We start from the raw sequence: 20,696 nt of genomic DNA on the forward strand, positions 1-20,696 counted from the left end.
TCCCTCCCTCCACGTAATGAGAGGACAGACTCATTAGTCCTACTAAAGTTCAACTACTAAAGTTCAAGTTCAACTAAGCCTATTAAAGTTCAACTTCAAGTTAGGTTTAGATTCAATCCGGACCGCAATTGGCATGCTGACTGCAGGAATGTCAACCAGAGCTGTTGCCAGAGAATTGAATGTTCATTTCTCTACCGTAAGCTGACTCCAACGTCGTTTTAGAGAATTTGGCAGGGCATCCAACCAGCCTCACAGCCACAGACCACGTGAAGCCACGCTAGCCCAGGACCTCCACATCTGGCTTCTTCACCAGCGGGATCGTATGAAGAGGGGGTGGAGTATTTCTTTCTGTAAGAAAGCCCTTTTGTAGGGAAAACCCCATTCTGATTGGCTGGGCCTGGCTCCCCAGTGGGTGGGCCTGGCTGCCAAGTGGTTGGGCCTGGCTCCCCAGTGGGTGGGCCTGGCTGCCAAGTGGGTGGGTCTATGCCCTCCAAGGACCACCCATGGTTGCACCCCTGCCCAGTCATTTGAAATCCATAGATTAGGGCCTAATACATTTATTTCAACTGACTGATTTCCTTTTATTAACTGTAACTCAGCCAAATCTTCGACATTGTTGCATGTTGGGTTTATATTTTTGTTCAGTATACATCTATACGGTATGGTCAACAACAAAAAAATGTTATAATTTCTTCTCTTCCTCTATAGGCTTCTTCACAACCAATGTTAAAAGGAATTAACAATTTCTGTTACACAATGTACAGTGTTTTAGTGAAGAATGGTGAATTGATCAATAATGTGAGGGGGAAACAGTGTAACAGTGTTCCGTTGGAGGTGGGAGACACTGTTTATGTCCAGTTCAGTGGCAGGACGGTCTTCGAAGCAACATCAATCACTACAACACCGTCAGTGGGTTCCTGTTCTTCAGCATGTGATAGGCCTTACAGTACAAGTATGCAGTGCGATACATTTTTATTGATTGACAAGACCGTTCATTTGGCAATGAATACATCACAACTGTGAATTAGATCACGACTGTTTTTTAAAACACAAATGTGATTATTTTTTGTAAAAGCTAGTGTTTTTAATCAGGTGTGGGGTGTTGCATTGTCAAACTACGATCACACATTTCATCACCAAAGGGGGGGGATCCTTTAGTAGGTTTCTGCTAGTCATCAAGCAATAATATTGGAGACACCAGCACCAATACCCCAACCACATTAAAGTGTAAGTCAGCGGAACAATTCTCATTAGTGTGCTTGAGTCAGCAAGAACACTCTTTTTAATTCTCCATATTCTCCTTTTATTCAACTTCTTCCCAGCTTTGTGTGTTCAACTACTTATTTGAAGTCTGAAATGGGCAGCCGTGTCTTTGACAATAAATGCAATGTATCCAGCCACCTGTAGTATCTGCCCATCGACACAGGGACAGAGGAAGTGTTAACACTGTGGCTACTCACTCCAGGATGTTGAAGAAGTCGGAGATCTCCTGGTGTATGGCTCGGTGCCAATAGGAAACCATCACCTCTGCAAATAGAAGAAAAAGTCTGTGTTCTTATCACACGTACCTGTACTTGTACTACTTCACTGTGCAAAAGCAAGAAGTTGACTAACAGTGCGTGCCAGTATCGCAATACTCTTTAAGTATCATGGCAAGCAAAACAAACAAACGAACAGCCTTATTTTCGTCATCCAGAGACACATATGCTTACTTCCCAAGCGTTAGCACCAATAAGACATAGTTTAGACTTCTTCCCGTGTTCTTCTTGTTGCCATGGAAAATCGAGTATACTGGTATCGTAACAACCCTACTGTTGGCTACGGTCTGGTATGGAAGAGGTTAACGCCAAGGAATTGGTACCAGCTTCCCGGCTACTGCAGTGTGGGCTTAGCATATGGTCCGATTGCTAGCAGGCCACTGTACTATTGGCTATGGTCTGGTAGTGAAGGGGTTAACCATAGAACTACATAAAGAACACATGTACAGACAGTGCACTCCAAAAGGCATTGGGACAGTGACACTTTTTTGTTGCTGTTTTGGCTCTGGATTCCAGCAGTTTGGATTTGAAATGACGCAATGGCCGAGGTTAAAGTGCAGATGATACTTCCGTAACTTTCTCGCTCACCATCATTCGTGACTCATTCAGGATGATCCCGTAACCATGGTAGCATCCACATCGCTGTAGAAGTGTTTAGAGACGACATGTTCTATTCTTACTTACAAAAAAAGCGACTTCAACATGACACAATACATTATGCACCATTCCTTTCATTTGTCCACGAAATGAACTGAAACACAACCAAAACAAACAGCAAATACATCCAACAAATGTGTAGAGTCACAGGCTTGATGTAGACATTGCGTGCTGTGAATATTGGACCAAATACACTACATGGTCAAAAGGTATGTGGACACCTGTTCAAACATCTCATTCCAAAATCATGGGCATTAATATGGAGTTGGTCCCTCCTTTGCTGCTGTAACAGCCTCTAGTCTTCTGGGAAGGATTTCCACTAGATGTTGGAACATTGCTGCGGGGACTTGCTTCCATTTAGTCACAAGAGTATTAGTGAGGTCGGTCACTGATGTTGGGCGATTAGGCCTGGCTTGCAGTCGGAGTTCCAATTCATCCCATCCTCAATGGAGTTGAGGTCAGGGCTCTGTACGGCCAGTCAAGTTATTCCACACCAATCTCGACAAACCATTTCTGTATGGACCTCGCTTTATGTATGGGGGCATTGTCATGCTGAGACAGGAAAGGGCCTTCCCCCAAACTGTTGCCACAAAATTAGAAGCACAGAATCGTCTAGAATGTCATTGTATGTAGCAGCGTTCAGATTTCCCTTCGCTGGAACTAAGAGCCTGAACCGTGAAAAACAGCCTCAGACCATTATTCCTCCTCCACCAAACTTTACAGTTGGCTCTATGCATTCGGGCAGGTAGAGTTCTCCTGGCATCTGCCAAACCCAGATTTGTCCTTTGGACTGACAGATGGTGAAGCGTGATTCATCACTCCAGAGAACGCGTTTCCACTGTTCCAGTAGTGAGTGTTGCAACCGGGGACAGCCGATATTCAGCACTCGGCAGTCCCGTTCTGGGAGGCTTGTGTGGCCTACCACTTCGCAGTGACATTTCCACTTCACAATAACAGCACTTACAGTTGACCGGGGCAGCTCTAGCAGGGCAGAAATTTGACGAACTGACTTGTTGGAAAGGTGTCATCCTATGATGTTGCCACGATGAAAGACACTGAGCTCTTCAGTAAGGCCATTCTACTGCTAATGTTTGTCTATGGAGATTTCATGGTTGTGTGCTCGATTTTATACACACGTCAGCAACTGGTGTGGCTGAAATAGCCGAATCCACTCATTTGAAGTGGCGTCCACATACTACGGAACTTTTTACTACTTTAACCTCAGTCATTGTATCATTTCAAATCCCAAAATAAAATAAATAAATAAATTGTGTCACTGTCCCAATACTTTTGGAGCGTACTGTAGTGAATTATACAGTTGGACCTGCATGGAGGTAACACTATGTGTCTCACCCTCCGATATGGTCTTCATGATGTGGAGGAAACACATGAGCAGACTGCGAGTCTCGGCCTGGTCCAGCTTGTCAAAGCGAGATCCAAAGCCTATCAGAGACTGAGGCCGGGCAAACTGATGACAGAGAGAGGGAAGGAAGGAAGAAGTTAGGGGGAGGGGAGAGAGAGGTGGGAGGTGGAAGAGAGAGGTGAGAGGTGGAAGAGAGAGGTGAGAGGTAGAGAGGGGGGTGGCAGAGAAAGAGGGAAGGAAGGAAGAAGTTAGGGAGAGGGGGAGGGGAGAGAGAGGTGGGAGGTGGGAAGAGAGAGGTGAGAGGTAGAGAGGGGGGTGGCAGAGAGAGAGAGAGAGGGAAGAAGTTAGGGAGAGTGGGAGGGGAGAGAGGTGGGAGGTGGGAAGAGAGAGGTGAGAGGTAGAGAGGGGGGTGGCAGAGAGAGAGAGAGGGAAGGAAGGAAGAAGTTAGGGAGAGGGGGAGGGGAGAGAGAGGTGGGAGGTGGGAAGAGAGAGGTGAGAGGTAGAGGGGGGTGGCAGAGAAAGAGGGAAGGAAGGAAGAAGTTAGGGAGAGTGGGAGGGGAGAGAGGTGGGAGGTGGGAAGAGAGAGGTGAGAGGTAGAGAGGGGGGTGGCAGAGAGAGAGAGGGAAGGAAGGAAGAAGTTAGGGAGAGGGGGAGGGGAGAGAGAGTTGGGAGGTGGGAAGAGAGAGGTGAGAGGTAGAGAGGGGGGTGGCAGAGAGAGAGAGAGGGAGAGAGGGAAGGAAGGAAGGAAGAAGTTAGGGAGAGGGGGAGGGGAGAGAGAGGTGGGAGGTGGGAAGAGAGAGGTGAGAGGTAGAGAGGTGAGAGGTAGAGAGAGGTGAGAGGTAGAGAGGTGAGAGGTGGTGAGAGGTAGAGAGGTGAGAGGTAGAGAGGGGGGTGGCAGAGCGAGAGAGAGAGAGAGAGAGGGAAGGAAGGAAGGAAGAAGTTAGGGAGAGGGGGAGGGGAGAGAGAGGTGAGAGGTAGAGAGGTGAGAGGTAGAGAGGGGGGTGACAGAGAGAGAGAGAGAGAGAGAGAGAGGGGGAAGGAAGGAAGGAAGAAGTTAGGGAGAGGGGGAGGGGAGAGAGAGGTGAGAGGTAGAGAGGTGAGAGGTAGAGAGGGGGGTGACAGAGAGAGAGAGAGAGAGAGAGAGAAGTTAGGGAGAGGGGGAGGGGAGAGAGAGTTGGGAGGTGGGAAGAGAGAGGTGAGAGGTAGAGAGGGGGGTGGCAGAGAGAGAGGGGTGAGAGGTAGAGAGGTGAGAGGTGGTGAGAGGTAGAGAGGGGGGTGGCAGAGAGAGAGAGGTGAGAGGTAGAGAGGTGAGAGGTGGTGAGAGGTAGAGAGGTGAGAGGTAGAGAGGGGGGTGGCAGAGAGAGAGAGAGAGAGAGAGAGAGAGAGAGAGAGAAGTTAGGGAGAGGGGGAGGGGAGAGAGAGTTGGGAGGTGGGAAGAGAGAGGTGAGAGGTAGAGAGGGGGGTGGCAGAGAGAGAGAGGTGAGAGGTAGAGAGGTGAGAGGTGGTGAGAGGTAGAGAGGGGGGTGGCAGAGAGAGAGAGGTGAGAGGTAGAGAGGTGAGAGGTGGTGAGAGGTAGAGAGGGGGGTGGCAGAGAGAGAGAGAGAGGAGGAGGAAGACACACATTCTTCTTTATGCTGTAGCTATTTTCTTTTTGTTCTTTCTTTAATTAAGCCAGCACAGTGTCTGCACAACATTTCTGGACATGAAATACTGCTGAGTGAGTGTTGTCATCTTTCTCACCTTTTCACACCCGTCCATCTTCTCGCTGTTCCTGTCACTTGTGCTGGGGTTGGACTCTATGCTGATCAGAGAACCCCGTGAGTCGGCATGGTTACCCGTGGAAACAGCCAGGGAGGAGAAGGCTGGGGGGGGGGGGGGGGGGGAGTTAGACTTATGGACCTTTATGTGCAGAGAGGTGCACACACAGTTGCAAACACGCCTACACACATGCAAAAGTATGCACGCACGCACACACTACCTGTGATAGAGTTGAGCACTTCTTTGGAAAAGGAGGCATCCACTGAGTTACCATGGCGAATGACGTGAGCCACTGGACCTGCCACGCCCACTCCCACACTCAGGTCATCTCTTGAACCCTGGAGAGGGGGAAAGAGTTCTCTAACACCACTAGGACAGAGGAAAACATTTCACTGTGACACCACTTGGTCAGATGGATACATTTCACTGTAGCCTTTTCTCATTTGGGCAAAAGTCCGTCCTCCACCCTCTTTCCTGTCTCCTCTGTGACCCGAAAACCCATCCTTCGCCGAAGTGTTTAGAAATCTGCCGCACCCCTTTTGAAATCAGCTTTTGTTTTGTCAGAGGAGAAAAGCAAGCACACCTTTAAAAACAATATGCTAAAACCACGATTTCACATGTGAAAGCATGTGTTTTTGGAACACTTCACATGTTTTCACGTGTAGTTTCATGTTATCACATGTTGCTTTACATGTTATCCCATTAACTTCACATGAAAATGTGTTTTTGGATTTATCGTTTTATCCATAAAATGCCATGCACGAGTAACTTCATTCATTTTATCACAATTTTTGGATCCGCCGCTGGTGGAGAGTCTCATTTCATCCACGTTCCCTCTCCTCCACGCTTCTTCTCAATTACCTTTGACCTTTTCCAAAAGAGGCGAGAGAGGACGGAGGAGAGAGTACGCAGGAGTTGAGCAAGACCAATTGAGAAAACGCTAATGAGATCACTTAAGCAGAGGGCGACACCACTGCACCAGAGGGAATCAGTTCACTGTGACACCACTAGGCCAGAGGGAAACATTTCACCGTGACACCACTAGGACAGAGGAAAACATTTCACCGTGACACCACTAGGCCAGAGGGAAACGTTTCACTGTGACACCACTAGGCCAGAGGAAAACATTTCACTGTGACACCACTAGGCCAGAGGGAAACATTTCACTGTGACACCACTAGGCCAGAGGAAAACATTTCACTGTGACACCACTAGGCCAGAGGGAAACATTTCACTGTGACACCACTAGGCCAGAGGGAAACATTTCACTGTGACACCACTAGGCCAGAGGGAAACATTTCACTGTGACACCACTAGGCCAGAGGGAAACATTTCACTGTGACACCACTAGGCCAGAGGGAAACATTTCACTGTGACACCACTAGGCCAGAGGGAAACATTTCACTGTGACACCACTAGGCCAGAGGAAAACATTTCACTGTGACACCACTAGGACAGAGGAAAACATTTCACTGTGACACCACTAGGCCAGAGGGAAACGTTTCACTGTGACACCACTAGGCCAGAGGAAAACATTTCACTGTGACACCACTAGGCCAGAGGGAAACGTTTCACTGTGACACCCCTAGGACAGAGGAAAACATTTCACTATGACACCACTAGGCCAGAGGTAAACATTTCACCGTGACACCACTAGGACAGAGGAAAACATTTCACTATGACACCACTAGGACAGAGGAAAACATTTCACTGTGACACCACTAGGACAGAGGAAAACATTTCACTGTGACACCACTAGGCCAGAGGGAAACGTTTCACTGTGACACCACTAGGCCAGAGGAAAACATTTCACTGTGACACCACTAGGCCAGAGGGAAACGTTTCACTGTGACACCCCTAGGACAGAGGAAAACATTTCACTATGACACCACTAGGCCAGAGGTAAACATTTCACCGTGACACCACTAGGACAGAGGAAAACATTTCACTATGACACCACTAGGACAGAGGAAAACATTTCACTGTGACACCACTTGGTCAGAGGAAAACATTTCACTATGACACCACTAGGCCAGAGGAAAACATTTCACCGTGACACCACTTGGTCAGATGGATACATTTCACTGTGACACCACTAGGCCAGAGGAAAACATTTCACCGTGACACCACTTGGTCAGATGGATACATTTCACTGTGACACCACTAGGCCAGAGGAAAACATTTCACTGTGACACCAATAGGACAGAGGAAAGCATTTCACTGTGACACCACTTGGTCAGAGGAAAACATTTCACTATGACACCACTAGGCCAGAGGAAAACATTTCACCGTGACACCACTAGGCCAGAGAGAAACATTTCACCGTGACTCCAGCGGGACACATTTCACGGGACACATTTCACTGTAACTGCACTGGGCCAGAGGGACACAGTTCACTGTTTAAATAGATCTCAAACTCTTACTTGGTCACTGGAGGTGAAGTAGATGGGGAAGAGGTCTCGGAGGAAGAAGCGAGGCATGTTGTCCAGGATGAGGCCGTACAGAGGCAGGTAGAGGGACGCTATCCTCGCCTGCTTATCCTGGAGAATATGAAGAGAGAGGTAGGAGAGAGAGGGGGGAGGGGCAGAGGGAGAAAAGAGAGGGGTGGCAGAGAGAAACATAGGGATAGGGAGGAGAGAGAGAGGAGAGAGAAAAGGAGGGAATAGAGAGAGAGAGAGAATTTGAGACAGAGCGAGAGACACCGATAGTGAGCGACAGACCTACAGAGAGTAACTATCAGGGGTTTTAAACTGTGCCTGATTGAGAGAGGAACAGAGATCTGTCAACAGTTGTACAGTGTTGGGTTTGGCAGACTTCTAATCTCAGATGGGTTCTGGCTGTCTGGGGTTGAGTCCAAAATGGCACCCAATTCCCTACTGTACATAGTGCCCTATACACTTCCTGTACACCGAACCGCAGGATAGGGTGTGTGTGTGTGTGTGTCCAGATTAATGATTTCCTGCTGTTTCATATCATCCTAGCCACCACTGTAATGCGCCTCTCTTTCCTAACACACACACACACACACTTTTAGTCAATCCAATATCTGTGAGAAAATCTTGACACAGAGAACACTCCTGGAAGTGTGACGTGATGACAGGCAAAATAAAAAGTGATTTTTACTGTGTATATGTTTCCGTCAACTGTAGTACATTGTACACTGTCCAATCAGAACATTTCAGTTTCCTGTGTGGAACATCAATATTGGTACAGCCTGGTCCCAGATCTGCTTGCACTTCAGCCAACTCACAACGGTAATCAGAGGAGTTGGCTAAACTAAAACCGATCTGGAAGCAGGCTAATATTGCTACCTGGCCCTAGCTTACCGTCACAACTTTTATTACAGACAAACATTACATGATCAGATCTGGAACCAGAAATATGACAAACTGACTTGTTGGAAAGGTGACATCCTATGATGGGGCCACGCTGAAAGTCACTGAGCTCTTCAGTGAGGCCATCCTACCGACAATGTTTGTCTATGGAGATTGTATGGCTGTGTGCTCCATTTTATACACCTGTCAGCAATGGGTCTGGCTGAAATAGTCGAATCCACTAACTTCTCAACTACAGGGCTCTGGTCAAAAGTAGTGCACTATAAAAAAATAGGGTGCCATTGGGGACATTATATTATCATCTGGTGCATGGCGTTGGCGTGTGTGGCGTACCTTCATGGCATAGCGGGCATCCATCGAGTGCTTTGCCATCAGGTTCTTGAGGCTGGCGAGGGCCAGGTGGCGCAGGTCCTGCTCATCCTGCAACGCCAGGCCCAGCTCCCGTAGCAACAAGCCCGTCAGGAAGTGCTTCCGGCAGAACTCGCCCGTCAGGCTGTACTCCGGCACATCCACTAGGGGGAGAATAAGGAGGGAGAGAGAGGCGGTTGGGGGGGAGAAAGACAGGGGGAGAGAAATAGGCAGAAAGAGAGAGTGTGGGAGGAAGAGAGAGAGAGCGAGAGAGAGAGAGAGCTCATGTACAAGTGGTTCTCAACCTTCTTTATAGCAGAGACCAGAAAGCTATGGTCCTTCCTTCCTTGGAGGAATGCTTACATTAAAACTAACACTTTAGACTAAATTGATGTCAGCTAATCATTTTAGTGAGAGAGAGCTGAGCTGGTCCTAGTACCAGAGGTTGAAAAATATACTACTGCTGCCCATACGAGAATTCTCCTGCACAACCACCACTACACTAAATGTTAGAACTAAATGATGGGTTGTTAATTCCATCCAGTTCTGGTCGTATGGTAAAGAACACCAGTACAACATCATGTGAATATCACAACACGGGACCAATAGTTACCCTGAGCACTTTGCTTCTCTTGTGATGCATTGTCTGAAATGGACAGGAAAGAGAAAGAACAGAAAAGAAAGTGTTAAGCGGTGCAATGAATGAAGATGAATGCAACGGCATTAATACCTAAGACGGACTTCGATTAGGTCCCTGTGAACCCTAGATGACCTCTGACCTGTGATGTGAGCGGAGGGGAGGGGCAGACTGAGAGGGATGTAGTGCTCGTGGTTGCACACCTCTCGCAGGAACTCAAACTTGAACTCACACAGCACCTGTTGAGAGAAACATCGGGGTCACAACTAGGGCTGTGGTGGTCACGGAATTTCGTCAGCCGGGTGATTGTCAAGCAAGTAACTGTCGGTCTCACGGTAATTGACCGTTAATTAACATAAACACATTTAGCATCTCCTGGCGACTGATGCAGACCTTTGTAACATATACATTTTAAAAAGTTGAATAAATCCATGTAATATAGCCTACACCGTCACAATAAATCCATGTAATATAACCTACACATTCACAATAAATCCATGTAATATAACCTACACCTTCACAATAAATCCATGTAATATAACCTACACCTTCACAATAAATCCATGTAATATAACCTACACCTTCACAATAAATCCATGTAATACAGCCTACACCGTCACAATAAATCCATGTAATATAACCTACACCTTCACAATAAATCCATGTAATATAGCCTACACCTTCACAACAAATCCATGTAATATAACCTACACCTTCACAATAAATCCATGTAATATAACCTACACCTTCACAATAAATCCATGTAATATAACCTACACCTTCACAATAAATCCATGTAATATAACCTACACCTTCACAATAAATCCATGTAATATAACCTACACATTCACAATAAATCCATGTAATATAACCTACACCTTCACAATAAATCCATGTAATTAAACCTACACCTTCACAATAAATCCATGTAATATAACCTGCAACTTCACAACAAATCCATGTAATATAACCTACACCTTCACAATAAATCCATGTAATTAAACCTACACCTTCACAATAAATCCATGTAATATAACCTACACCACAATAAATCCATGTAATATAACCTACACCTTCACAATAAATCCATGTACTATAACCTACACCGTCACAATAAATCCATGTAATATAACCTACACCTTCACAATAAATCCATGTAATTAAACCTACACCTTCACAATAAATCCATGTAATATAACCTACACCTTCACAATAAATCCATGTAATATAACCTACACCTTCACAATAAATCCATGTAATTAAACCTACACCGTCACAATAAATCCATGTCCTATAACCTACACCTTCACAATAAATCCATGTAATATAACTTACACCTTCACAATAAATCCATGTAATATAACCTACACCTTCACAATAAATCCATGTAATATAACTTACACCTTCACAATAAATCCATGTAATATAACCTACACCTTCACAATTAATCCATGTAATATAACCTACACCTTCACAATAAATCCATGTAATATAACCTACACCTTCACAATAAATCCATGTAATATAACTTACACCTTCACAATAAATCCATGTAATATAACCTACACCTTCACAATAAATCCATGTAATATAACTTACACCTTCACAATAAATCCATGTAATATAACCTACACCTTCACAATAAATCCATGTAATATAACCTACACCTTCACAATAAATCCATGTAATATAACCTACACCTTCACAATAAATCCATGTAATATAACCTACACCTTCACAATAAATCCATGTAATATAACCTACACCGTCACAATAAATCCATGTAATATAACCTACACATTCACAATAAATCCATGTAATTTAATAACCTACACCTTCACAATAAATCCATGTAATATAACCTACACCTTCACAATAAATCCATGTAATATAACCTACACCTTCACAATAAATACATGTAATACAGCCTACACCGTCACAATAAATCCATGTAATATAACCTACACCTTCACAATAAATCCATGTAATATAGCCTACACCTTCACAACAAATCCATGTAATATAACCTACACCTTCACAATAAATCCATGTAATATAACCTACACCTTCACAATAAATCCATGTAATATAACCTACACCTTCACAATAAATCCATGTAATATAACCTACACCTTCACAATAAATCCATGTAATATAACCTACACATTCACAATAAATCCATGTAATATAACCTACACCTTCACAATAAATCCATGTAATTAAACCTACACCTTCACAATAAATCCATGTAATATAACCTGCAACTTCACAACAAATCCATGTAATATAACCTACACCTTCACAATAAATCCATGTAATTAAACCTACACCTTCACAATAAATCCATGTAATATAACCTACACCACAATAAATCCATGTAATATAACCTACACCTTCACAATAAATCCATGTACTATAACCTACACCGTCACAATAAATCCATGTAATATAACCTACACCTTCACAATAAATCCATGTAATTAAACCTACACCTTCACAATAAATCCATGTAATATAACCTACACCTTCACAATAAATCCATGTAATATAGCCTACACCTTCACAACAAATCCATGTAATATAACCTACACCTTCACAATAAATCCATGTAATATAACCTACACCTTCACAATAAATCCATGTAATATAACCTACACCTTCACAATAAATCCATGTAATATAACCTACACCTTCACAATAAATCCATGTAATATAACCTACACATTCACAATAAATCCATGTAATATAACCTACACCTTCACAATAAATCCATGTAATTAAACCTACACCTTCACAATAAATCCATGTAATATAACCTGCAACTTCACAACAAATCCATGTAATATAACCTACACCTTCACAATAAATCCATGTAATTAAACCTACACCTTCACAATAAATCCATGTAATATAACCTACACCACAATAAATCCATGTAATATAACCTACACCTTCACAATAAATCCATGTACTATAACCTACACCGTCACAATAAATCCATGTAATATAACCTACACCTTCACAATAAATCCATGTAATTAAACCTACACCTTCACAATAAATCCATGTAATATAACCTACACCTTCACAATAAATCCATGTAATATAACCTACACCTTCACAATAAATCCATGTAATTAAACCTACACCGTCACAATAAATCCATGTCCTATAACCTACACCTTCACAATAAATCCATGTAATATAACTTACACCTTCACAATAAATCCATGTAATATAACCTACACCTTCACAATAAATCCATGTAATATAACTTACACCTTCACAATAAATCCATGTAATATAACCTACACCTTCACAATTAATCCATGTAATATAACCTACACCTTCACAATAAATCCATGTAATATAACCTACACCTTCACAATAAATCCATGTAATATAACTTACACCTTCACAATAAATCCATGTAATATAACCTACACCTTCACAATAAATCCATGTAATATAACTTACACCTTCACAATAAATCCATGTAATATAACCTACACCTTCACAATAAATCCATGTAATATAACCTACACCTTCACAATAAATCCATGTAATATAACCTACACCTTCACAATAAATCCATGTAATATAACCTACACCTTCACAATAAATCCATGTAATATAACCTACACCGTCACAATAAATCCATGTAATATAACCTACACATTCACAATAAATCCATGTAATTTAATAACCTACACCTTCACAATAAATCCATGTAATATAACCTACACCTTCACAATAAATCCATGTAATATAACCTACACCTTCACAATAAATCCATGTAATACAGCCTACACCGTCACAATAAATCCATGTAATATAACCTACACCTTCACAATAAATCCATGTAATATAGCCTACACCTTCACAACAAATCCATGTAATATAACCTACACCTTCACAATAAATCCATGTAATATAACCTACACCTTCACAATAAATCCATGTAATATAACCTACACCTTCACAATAAATCCATGTAATATAACCTACACCTTCACAATAAATCCATGTAATATAACCTACACATTCACAATAAATCCATGTAATATAACCTACACCTTCACAATAAATCCATGTAATTAAACCTACACCTTCACAATAAATCCATGTAATATAACCTGCAACTTCACAACAAATCCATGTAATATAACCTACACCTTCACAATAAATCCATGTAATTAAACCTACACCTTCACAATAAATCCATGTAATATAACCTACACCACAATAAATCCATGTAATATAACCTACACCTTCACAATAAATCCATGTACTATAACCTACACCGTCACAATAAATCCATGTAATATAACCTACACCTTCACAATAAATCCATGTAATTAAACCTACACCTTCACAATAAATCCATGTAATATAACCTACACCTTCACAATAAATCCATGTAATATAACCTACACCTTCACAATAAATCCATGTAATTAAACCTACACCGTCACAATAAATCCATGTCCTATAACCTACACCTTCACAATAAATCCATGTAATATAACTTACACCTTCACAATAAATCCATGTAATATAACCTACACCTTCACAATAAATCCATGTAATATAACCTACACCTTCACAATTAATCCATGTAATATAACCTACACCTTCACAATAAATCCATGTAATATAACCTACACCTTCACAATAAATCCATGTAATATAACTTACACCTTCACAATAAATCCATGTAATATAACCTACACCTTCACAATAAATCCATGTAATATAACTTACACCTTCACAATAAATCCATGTAATATAACCTACACCTTCACAATAAATCCATGTAATATAACCTACACCTTCACAATAAATCCATGTAATATAACCTACACCTTCACAATAAATCCATGTAATATAACCTACACCTTCACAATAAATCCATGTAATATAACCTACACCGTCACAATAAATCCATGTAATATAACCTACACATTCACAATAAATCCATGTAATTTAATAACCTACACCTTCACAATAAATCCATGTAATATAACATACACCGTCACAATAAATCCATGTACTATAGCCTACACCTTCACAATAAATCCATGTAATTTAATAACCTACACCTTCACAATAAATCCATGTAATACAGCCTACACCGTCACAATAAATCCATGTAATATAACCTACACCTTCACAATAAATCCATGTAATACAGCCTACACCGTCACAATAAATCCATGTACTATAACCTACACCTTCACAATAAATCCATGTAATATAGCCTACACCTTCACAATTAATCCATGTAATATAGCCTACACCTTCACAATAAATCCATGTACTATAACCTACACCTTCACAATAAATCCATGTACTATAACCTACACCTTCACAATAAATCCATGTAATACAGCCTACACCTTCACAATAAATCCATGTAATATAACCTACACCTTCACAATAAATCCATGTACTATAACCTACACCTTCACAATAAATCCATGTACTATAACCTACACCTTCACAATTAATCCATGTAATATAGCCTACACCTTCACAATTAATCCATGTAATATAGCCTACACCTTCACAATAAATCCATGTAATATAACATACACCTTCACAATAAATCCATGTAATATAACCTACACCTTCACAATAAATCCATGTAATATAACCTACACCTTCACAATAAATCCATGTACTATAACCTACACCTTCACAATAAATCCATGTAATATAGCCTACACCTTCACAATTAATCCATGTAATATAGCCTACACCTTCACAATAAATCCATGTAATATAACCTACACCTTCACAATAAATCCATGTAATACAGCCTACACCTTCACAATAAATCCATGTAATATAACCTACACCTTCACAATAAATCCATGTAATATAACCTACACCGTCACAATAAATCCATGTAATATAACCTACACCGTCACAATAAATCCATGTAATATAACCTACACATTCACAATAAATCCATGTAATATAACCTACACCTTCACAATAAATCCATGTAATATAACCTACACCTTCACAATAAATCCATGTAATATAACCTACACCTTCACAATAAATCCATGTAAAATAACCTACACCTTCACAATAAATCCATGTAATATAGCCTACACCGTCACAATAAATCCATGTAATATAACCTACACCTTCACAATAAATCCATGTAATATAACCTACACCTTCACAATAAATCCATGTAATATAGCCTACACCATCACAATAAATCCATGTAATATAACCTACACCTTCACAATAAATCCATGTAATATAGCCTACACCTTCACAATAAATCCATGTAATATAGCCTACACCTTCACAACAAATCCATGTAATATAACCTACACCTTCACAATAAATCCATGTAATATAACCTACACCTTCACAATAAATCCATGTAATATAACCTACACATTCACAATAAATCCATGTAATATAACCTACACCTTCACAATAAATCCATGTAATATAACCTACACCTTCACAATAAATCCATGTAATATAACCTACACCTTCACAATAAATCCATGTAATATAGCCTACACCTTCACAATAAATCCATGTAATATAACCTACACCTTCACAATAAATCCATGTAATATAACCTACACCATCACAATAAATCCATGTAATATAACCTACACCTTCACAATAAATCCATGTAATATAACCTACACCTTCACAATAAATCCATGTAATATAACCTACACCTTCACAATAAATCCATGTAATATAGCCTACACCTTCACAATAAATCCATGTAATATAACCTACACCTTCACAATAAATCCATGTAATATAGCCTACACCTTCACAATAAATCCATGTAATATAACCTACACCTTCACAATAAATCCATGTAATATAACCTACACCTTCATAATAAATCCATGTAATATAGCCTACACCTTCACAATAAATCCATGTAATATAGCCTACACCTTCACAATAAATCCATTTAATATAACCTACACCTTCATAATAAATCCATGTAATATAGCCTACACCATCACAATAAATCCATGTAATATAACCTACACCTTCACAATAAATCCATGTAATATAACCTACACCTTCATAATAAATCCATGTAATATAACCTACACCATCACAATAAATCCATGTAATATAACCTACACCTTCACAATAAATCCATGTAATATAACCTACACCACAATAAATCCATGTAATATAGCCTACACCTTCACAATAAATCCATGTAATATAACCTACACCTTCACAATAAATCCATGTAATATAACCTACACCTTCACAATAAATCCATGTAATATAACCTACACCTTCACAATAAATCCATGTAATATAACCTACACCTTCACAATAAATCCATGTAATATAACCTACACCTTCACAATAAATCCATGTAATATAGCCTACACCTTCACAATAAATCCATGTAATATAACCTACACCTTCACAATAAATCCATGTAATATAACCTACACCACAATAAATCCATGTAATATAGCCTACACCTTCACAATAAATCCATGTAATATAACCTACACCTTCACAATAAATCCATGTAATATAACCTACACCTTCACAATAAATCCATGTAATATAACCTACACCTTCACAATAAATCCATGTAATATAACCTACACCTTCACAATAAATCCATGTAATATAGCCTACACCTTCACAATAAATCCATGTAATATAGCCTACACCTTCACAATAAATCCATGTACTATAACCTACACCTTCACAATAAATCCATAATTTCTTTTAGACAGGTCTAAAGAAACATGATATGACGAAACTGTAGTCTATTTCAGAAGAACAGAACAGCATACTCTGAGTTGTCCTGATGTTGGGTCCTGATCTAGCTATGCCAAATGGCTGAGGGCTTCACTTGTTCATTTAGCAGACAAGATTTGCTTAGAATTCTGCGGCATTATTTTATAGTATGAAGAATACAATTGAACAGAGCTGAATAAAATAGAAAGGATATTTTCTCCAAACGATTTGAGGGAGTGCGCACATGCGGCTATTCTGTGTTGAGCAGTTAACAAAGAAATAGGGACTCCTATATGGTAATTTAGAGTTATTCATGTAACTTTAGTTGTTCTACAGACGCTGGGCTATATGTCTTGATTTTTAATACACTAAAGCTGCATGATGCGACTCTAATATTTGAAAAAAGTCCCTTGAAAGGCATGAGCTCTGCTTTGTTTTTTTGCGCAGTCCGTATACACTTAGTCAATCTCTCATTCACAATTTGAGAAGCACTTGATAATGCCTCGCATTTCCTGGCGGCATCCACTTTGTGTGGCCACAAAGCACCCAAAAAAATCCATGCCTTTTGCACGCCTTCTCCCTAAATGCTGGCCGCTCTGAAGCACCTCTCATCTCACTCACATGGCTCTCCATCACTTGATTGGGTCTTTCCTACAGGCTACAAGTGAAGACAGACACATCGTGGACGCAAATGCTCGCGTCCTTTTCCAATTCCGAGGTGCATATTGAAGATATTGGAGGAACTGTCCACATTTACTTTTCCTCAGCCAACAAGAGGAGTAGGCCTAATGAACAGCCAAGCACTAGCCTATGTCGTTCTACTATCCCCCATAGTACAAAAGTTGACCTATTCTATTCTGTGTGAGAAATACATATTCCAAACCGTCTGGGACAGTTGTTGGATGCGATAGATCCCAAATTAATACAACCACTACCAACAAAAACAAAAATGTACGCACTGAGACTGACGCAACAGCTCAAAACGTTTAGCTTTAAAATGTCGATAAACTGTTAAGCTATTTCTTCACATTATAAGTGCAGCAATGCCATTAGTGGAAAACACCATTCTCAAAAGTGACCACAAATGTGATTCTGCATGTAATGCTTTTATTATAAAGGTGCATTTTTCTGGTGAAAATGATCTTCCCCAAACTTGAAACTCACGCGCTGACAGTTAGGCTCCACACCCGTTGTAAAGTGGATTAATGTGCTTCATTTTAAAAGAAGCTATTTGGCCACTAAGTTGTGATTACAAACCTTATGCAAACATATAGGCTTATGGGCTAGGCTACATCAGGTGTGTGACTATGATTAGAAAAAGTTGAAAACAAAAAAGCCATTGTTTCTTGCCTTATGCTGGGAATAATTCACAAGTGATAATATATAACTCACAAGTGTTTGGCTAATATTGTCACCCATCAGACTAATCTTGTCTTTACATATACTAAATAATATATGTGTGAAATTCGTTTTTTCAATTTAAAATGGACCATTATCATGCATCTGATTCAAAACAGGGGCAGGGAAAAAAATACATGTCATCTCTGACTTAAATAGTGTTTGGAGGACGCTTTTCCCGTGGTTCCTTTTCATGCCAACCAGGAAGGCTATACTCCTGTTGTAAAGATAAGCAATGTGCTTAATATTAGGAAGGTTGAACAATAAATATAGTAGGCCTAGCCTATAGAAAGCTGATGGGATCCTCTTCTTTTTTTAATAGAGGCCACCATTCTGTTTTCTTGCGCAGTTGCATAGCCTATAGAAATGTTATGCAGCATGAGCTCATGGGCACTCATGAAGTGCTTGATTAGATTTTCCATTTCATTTGCATTGATGTCAGAGTGATTAGAGGGACAATAGAGTGCTGAGTACCAGACACTTAGCAAGTTTGGGAGGCTACTAACGACCATCGGCAGCATTAGAGCTTGGAGAAGCCTAATTACCGTGACTAAACCGTCACGTGGAATTTGACTGCCTTCATGACTCGTGACCGTCGGTGTGGCAGTAATACGGTCACCGCAACAGCTCTAGTCACCACCTGATTGACCGACTAAAAACACCACAACACCTCGGAAGTTCATTGTTTTCTATTCTAGTAGATATATAATTGGTTTCTATTGCATTCTATTCTACCGTGAGTGACATTGGCTATTACACCGACAGATGAGGAAATGCTTTATTCACATATCCTCCGTCACTGAGAAACAGAATGAGAAGGATGTGTGTATTTGTGTGTTTGTGTATGTTTGTGTATGAGTGTGTGTGTGTGTGTGTGTGTGTGTGTGTGTTTGTGTATGTTTGTGTATGTTTGTGTGTGTGTGTGTGTGTGTGTGTGTGTGTGTGTATGAGTGTGTGTGTGTGTGTTTGTGTATGTGTATGTGTGTGTTTGTGTATGAGTGTGTGTGTGTGTGTGTGTGTGTGTGTGTGTTACCTTGTTGTCAGTGGCTGTGATCATGTTGACATAGTTGCTGATCAGCTTGAAGGTGAACCCTCGGTCCATGAGGGTGAAGCAACGCTGGAGGGAGGAAAAGAGGGAGGGAGGGAGGGAGGAAAAGAGGGAGGGAGGGAAAGAGGGAGGGAGGGAGGGAAAGAGGGAGGGAGGGAGGAAAAGAGGGAGGGAGGGAGGAAAAGAGGGCGGGGTGGATGGAGGGAAAGGAGGGGGGAGGGAGATAAGGAGGAGAGGAAGGAAGTTGGGAAAGAGGGAGTGATGGATGGAGGGAGGGAGGTCAGCATTAGTTAATAAAGAACATGAAAGAGAGAGCCCATTTCATAATTTCACAACACAGTTGAAAACATGCTTTTGAACTCTGGCGACTACTAAGTATCTTTTAAACTTCCCGTTTTAGGATGGATGTGTCAATGTGTAGTTCATACATGCGTAATCTACTCCTCTGTAAGGTCATCTCTGTATACCCATCGCAAGACCCACTGGTTGATGCTTATTTATAAAACCCTCTTAGGCCTCACTCCTCCCTATCTGAGATACCTACTGCAGCCCTCATCCTCCCACATACAACACCTGTTCTGCCAGTCACATTCTATTAAAGGTCCCCAAAGCACACACATCCCTGGGTCGCTCCTATTTTCAGTTCGGTGCAGCTACTGACTGGAACGAGCTACAAAAAACACTCAAACGGGACAGTTTTTATCTTCATCTCTCATTCAAAGACTCAATCATGGACACTCTTACTGACCAGTTGTGGCTGCTTCATGTGATGTATTGTTCTCTACCTTCTTGCCTTTGTGTTGTTGTTTGTGCCAAGTAATGTTTGTACCATGTTGTGTTG

The 20,696-nt window shown here is 41.0% G+C and overlaps 1 protein-coding gene across 9 annotated transcripts in view; it reads right to left on the reverse strand.

Moving 5' to 3' along the window:
- LOC110507356 (dedicator of cytokinesis protein 10) overlaps positions 1–20,696 on the reverse strand; it is a 177,389-nt gene that overhangs the window by 31,616 nt on the left and 125,077 nt on the right. For all 9 annotated transcript variants that reach the window (XM_090224225.1, XM_090224221.1, XM_090224222.1 and 6 more), the window contains exons 29-37: positions 19,841–19,924; positions 9,779–9,875; positions 9,613–9,645; positions 8,985–9,163; positions 7,740–7,856; positions 5,537–5,654; positions 5,299–5,420; positions 3,549–3,663; positions 1,461–1,527 (exon numbers count right to left, since the gene is read on the reverse strand). In XM_090224225.1, the coding sequence (XP_090080351.1) occupies positions 1,461–1,527; positions 3,549–3,663; positions 5,299–5,420; positions 5,537–5,654; positions 7,740–7,856; positions 8,985–9,163; positions 9,613–9,645; positions 9,779–9,875; positions 19,841–19,924 (932 nt within the window). The remainder of the gene's footprint in view (positions 1–1,460; positions 1,528–3,548; positions 3,664–5,298; positions 5,421–5,536; positions 5,655–7,739; positions 7,857–8,984; positions 9,164–9,612; positions 9,646–9,778; positions 9,876–19,840; positions 19,925–20,696) is intronic.

This window comes from Oncorhynchus mykiss, chromosome 27 (assembly GCF_057628025.1).
Source record: "Oncorhynchus mykiss isolate SJ-2025 chromosome 27, ASM5762802v1, whole genome shotgun sequence".
NCBI classification, from domain to species: domain Eukaryota; kingdom Metazoa; phylum Chordata; class Actinopteri; order Salmoniformes; family Salmonidae; genus Oncorhynchus; species Oncorhynchus mykiss.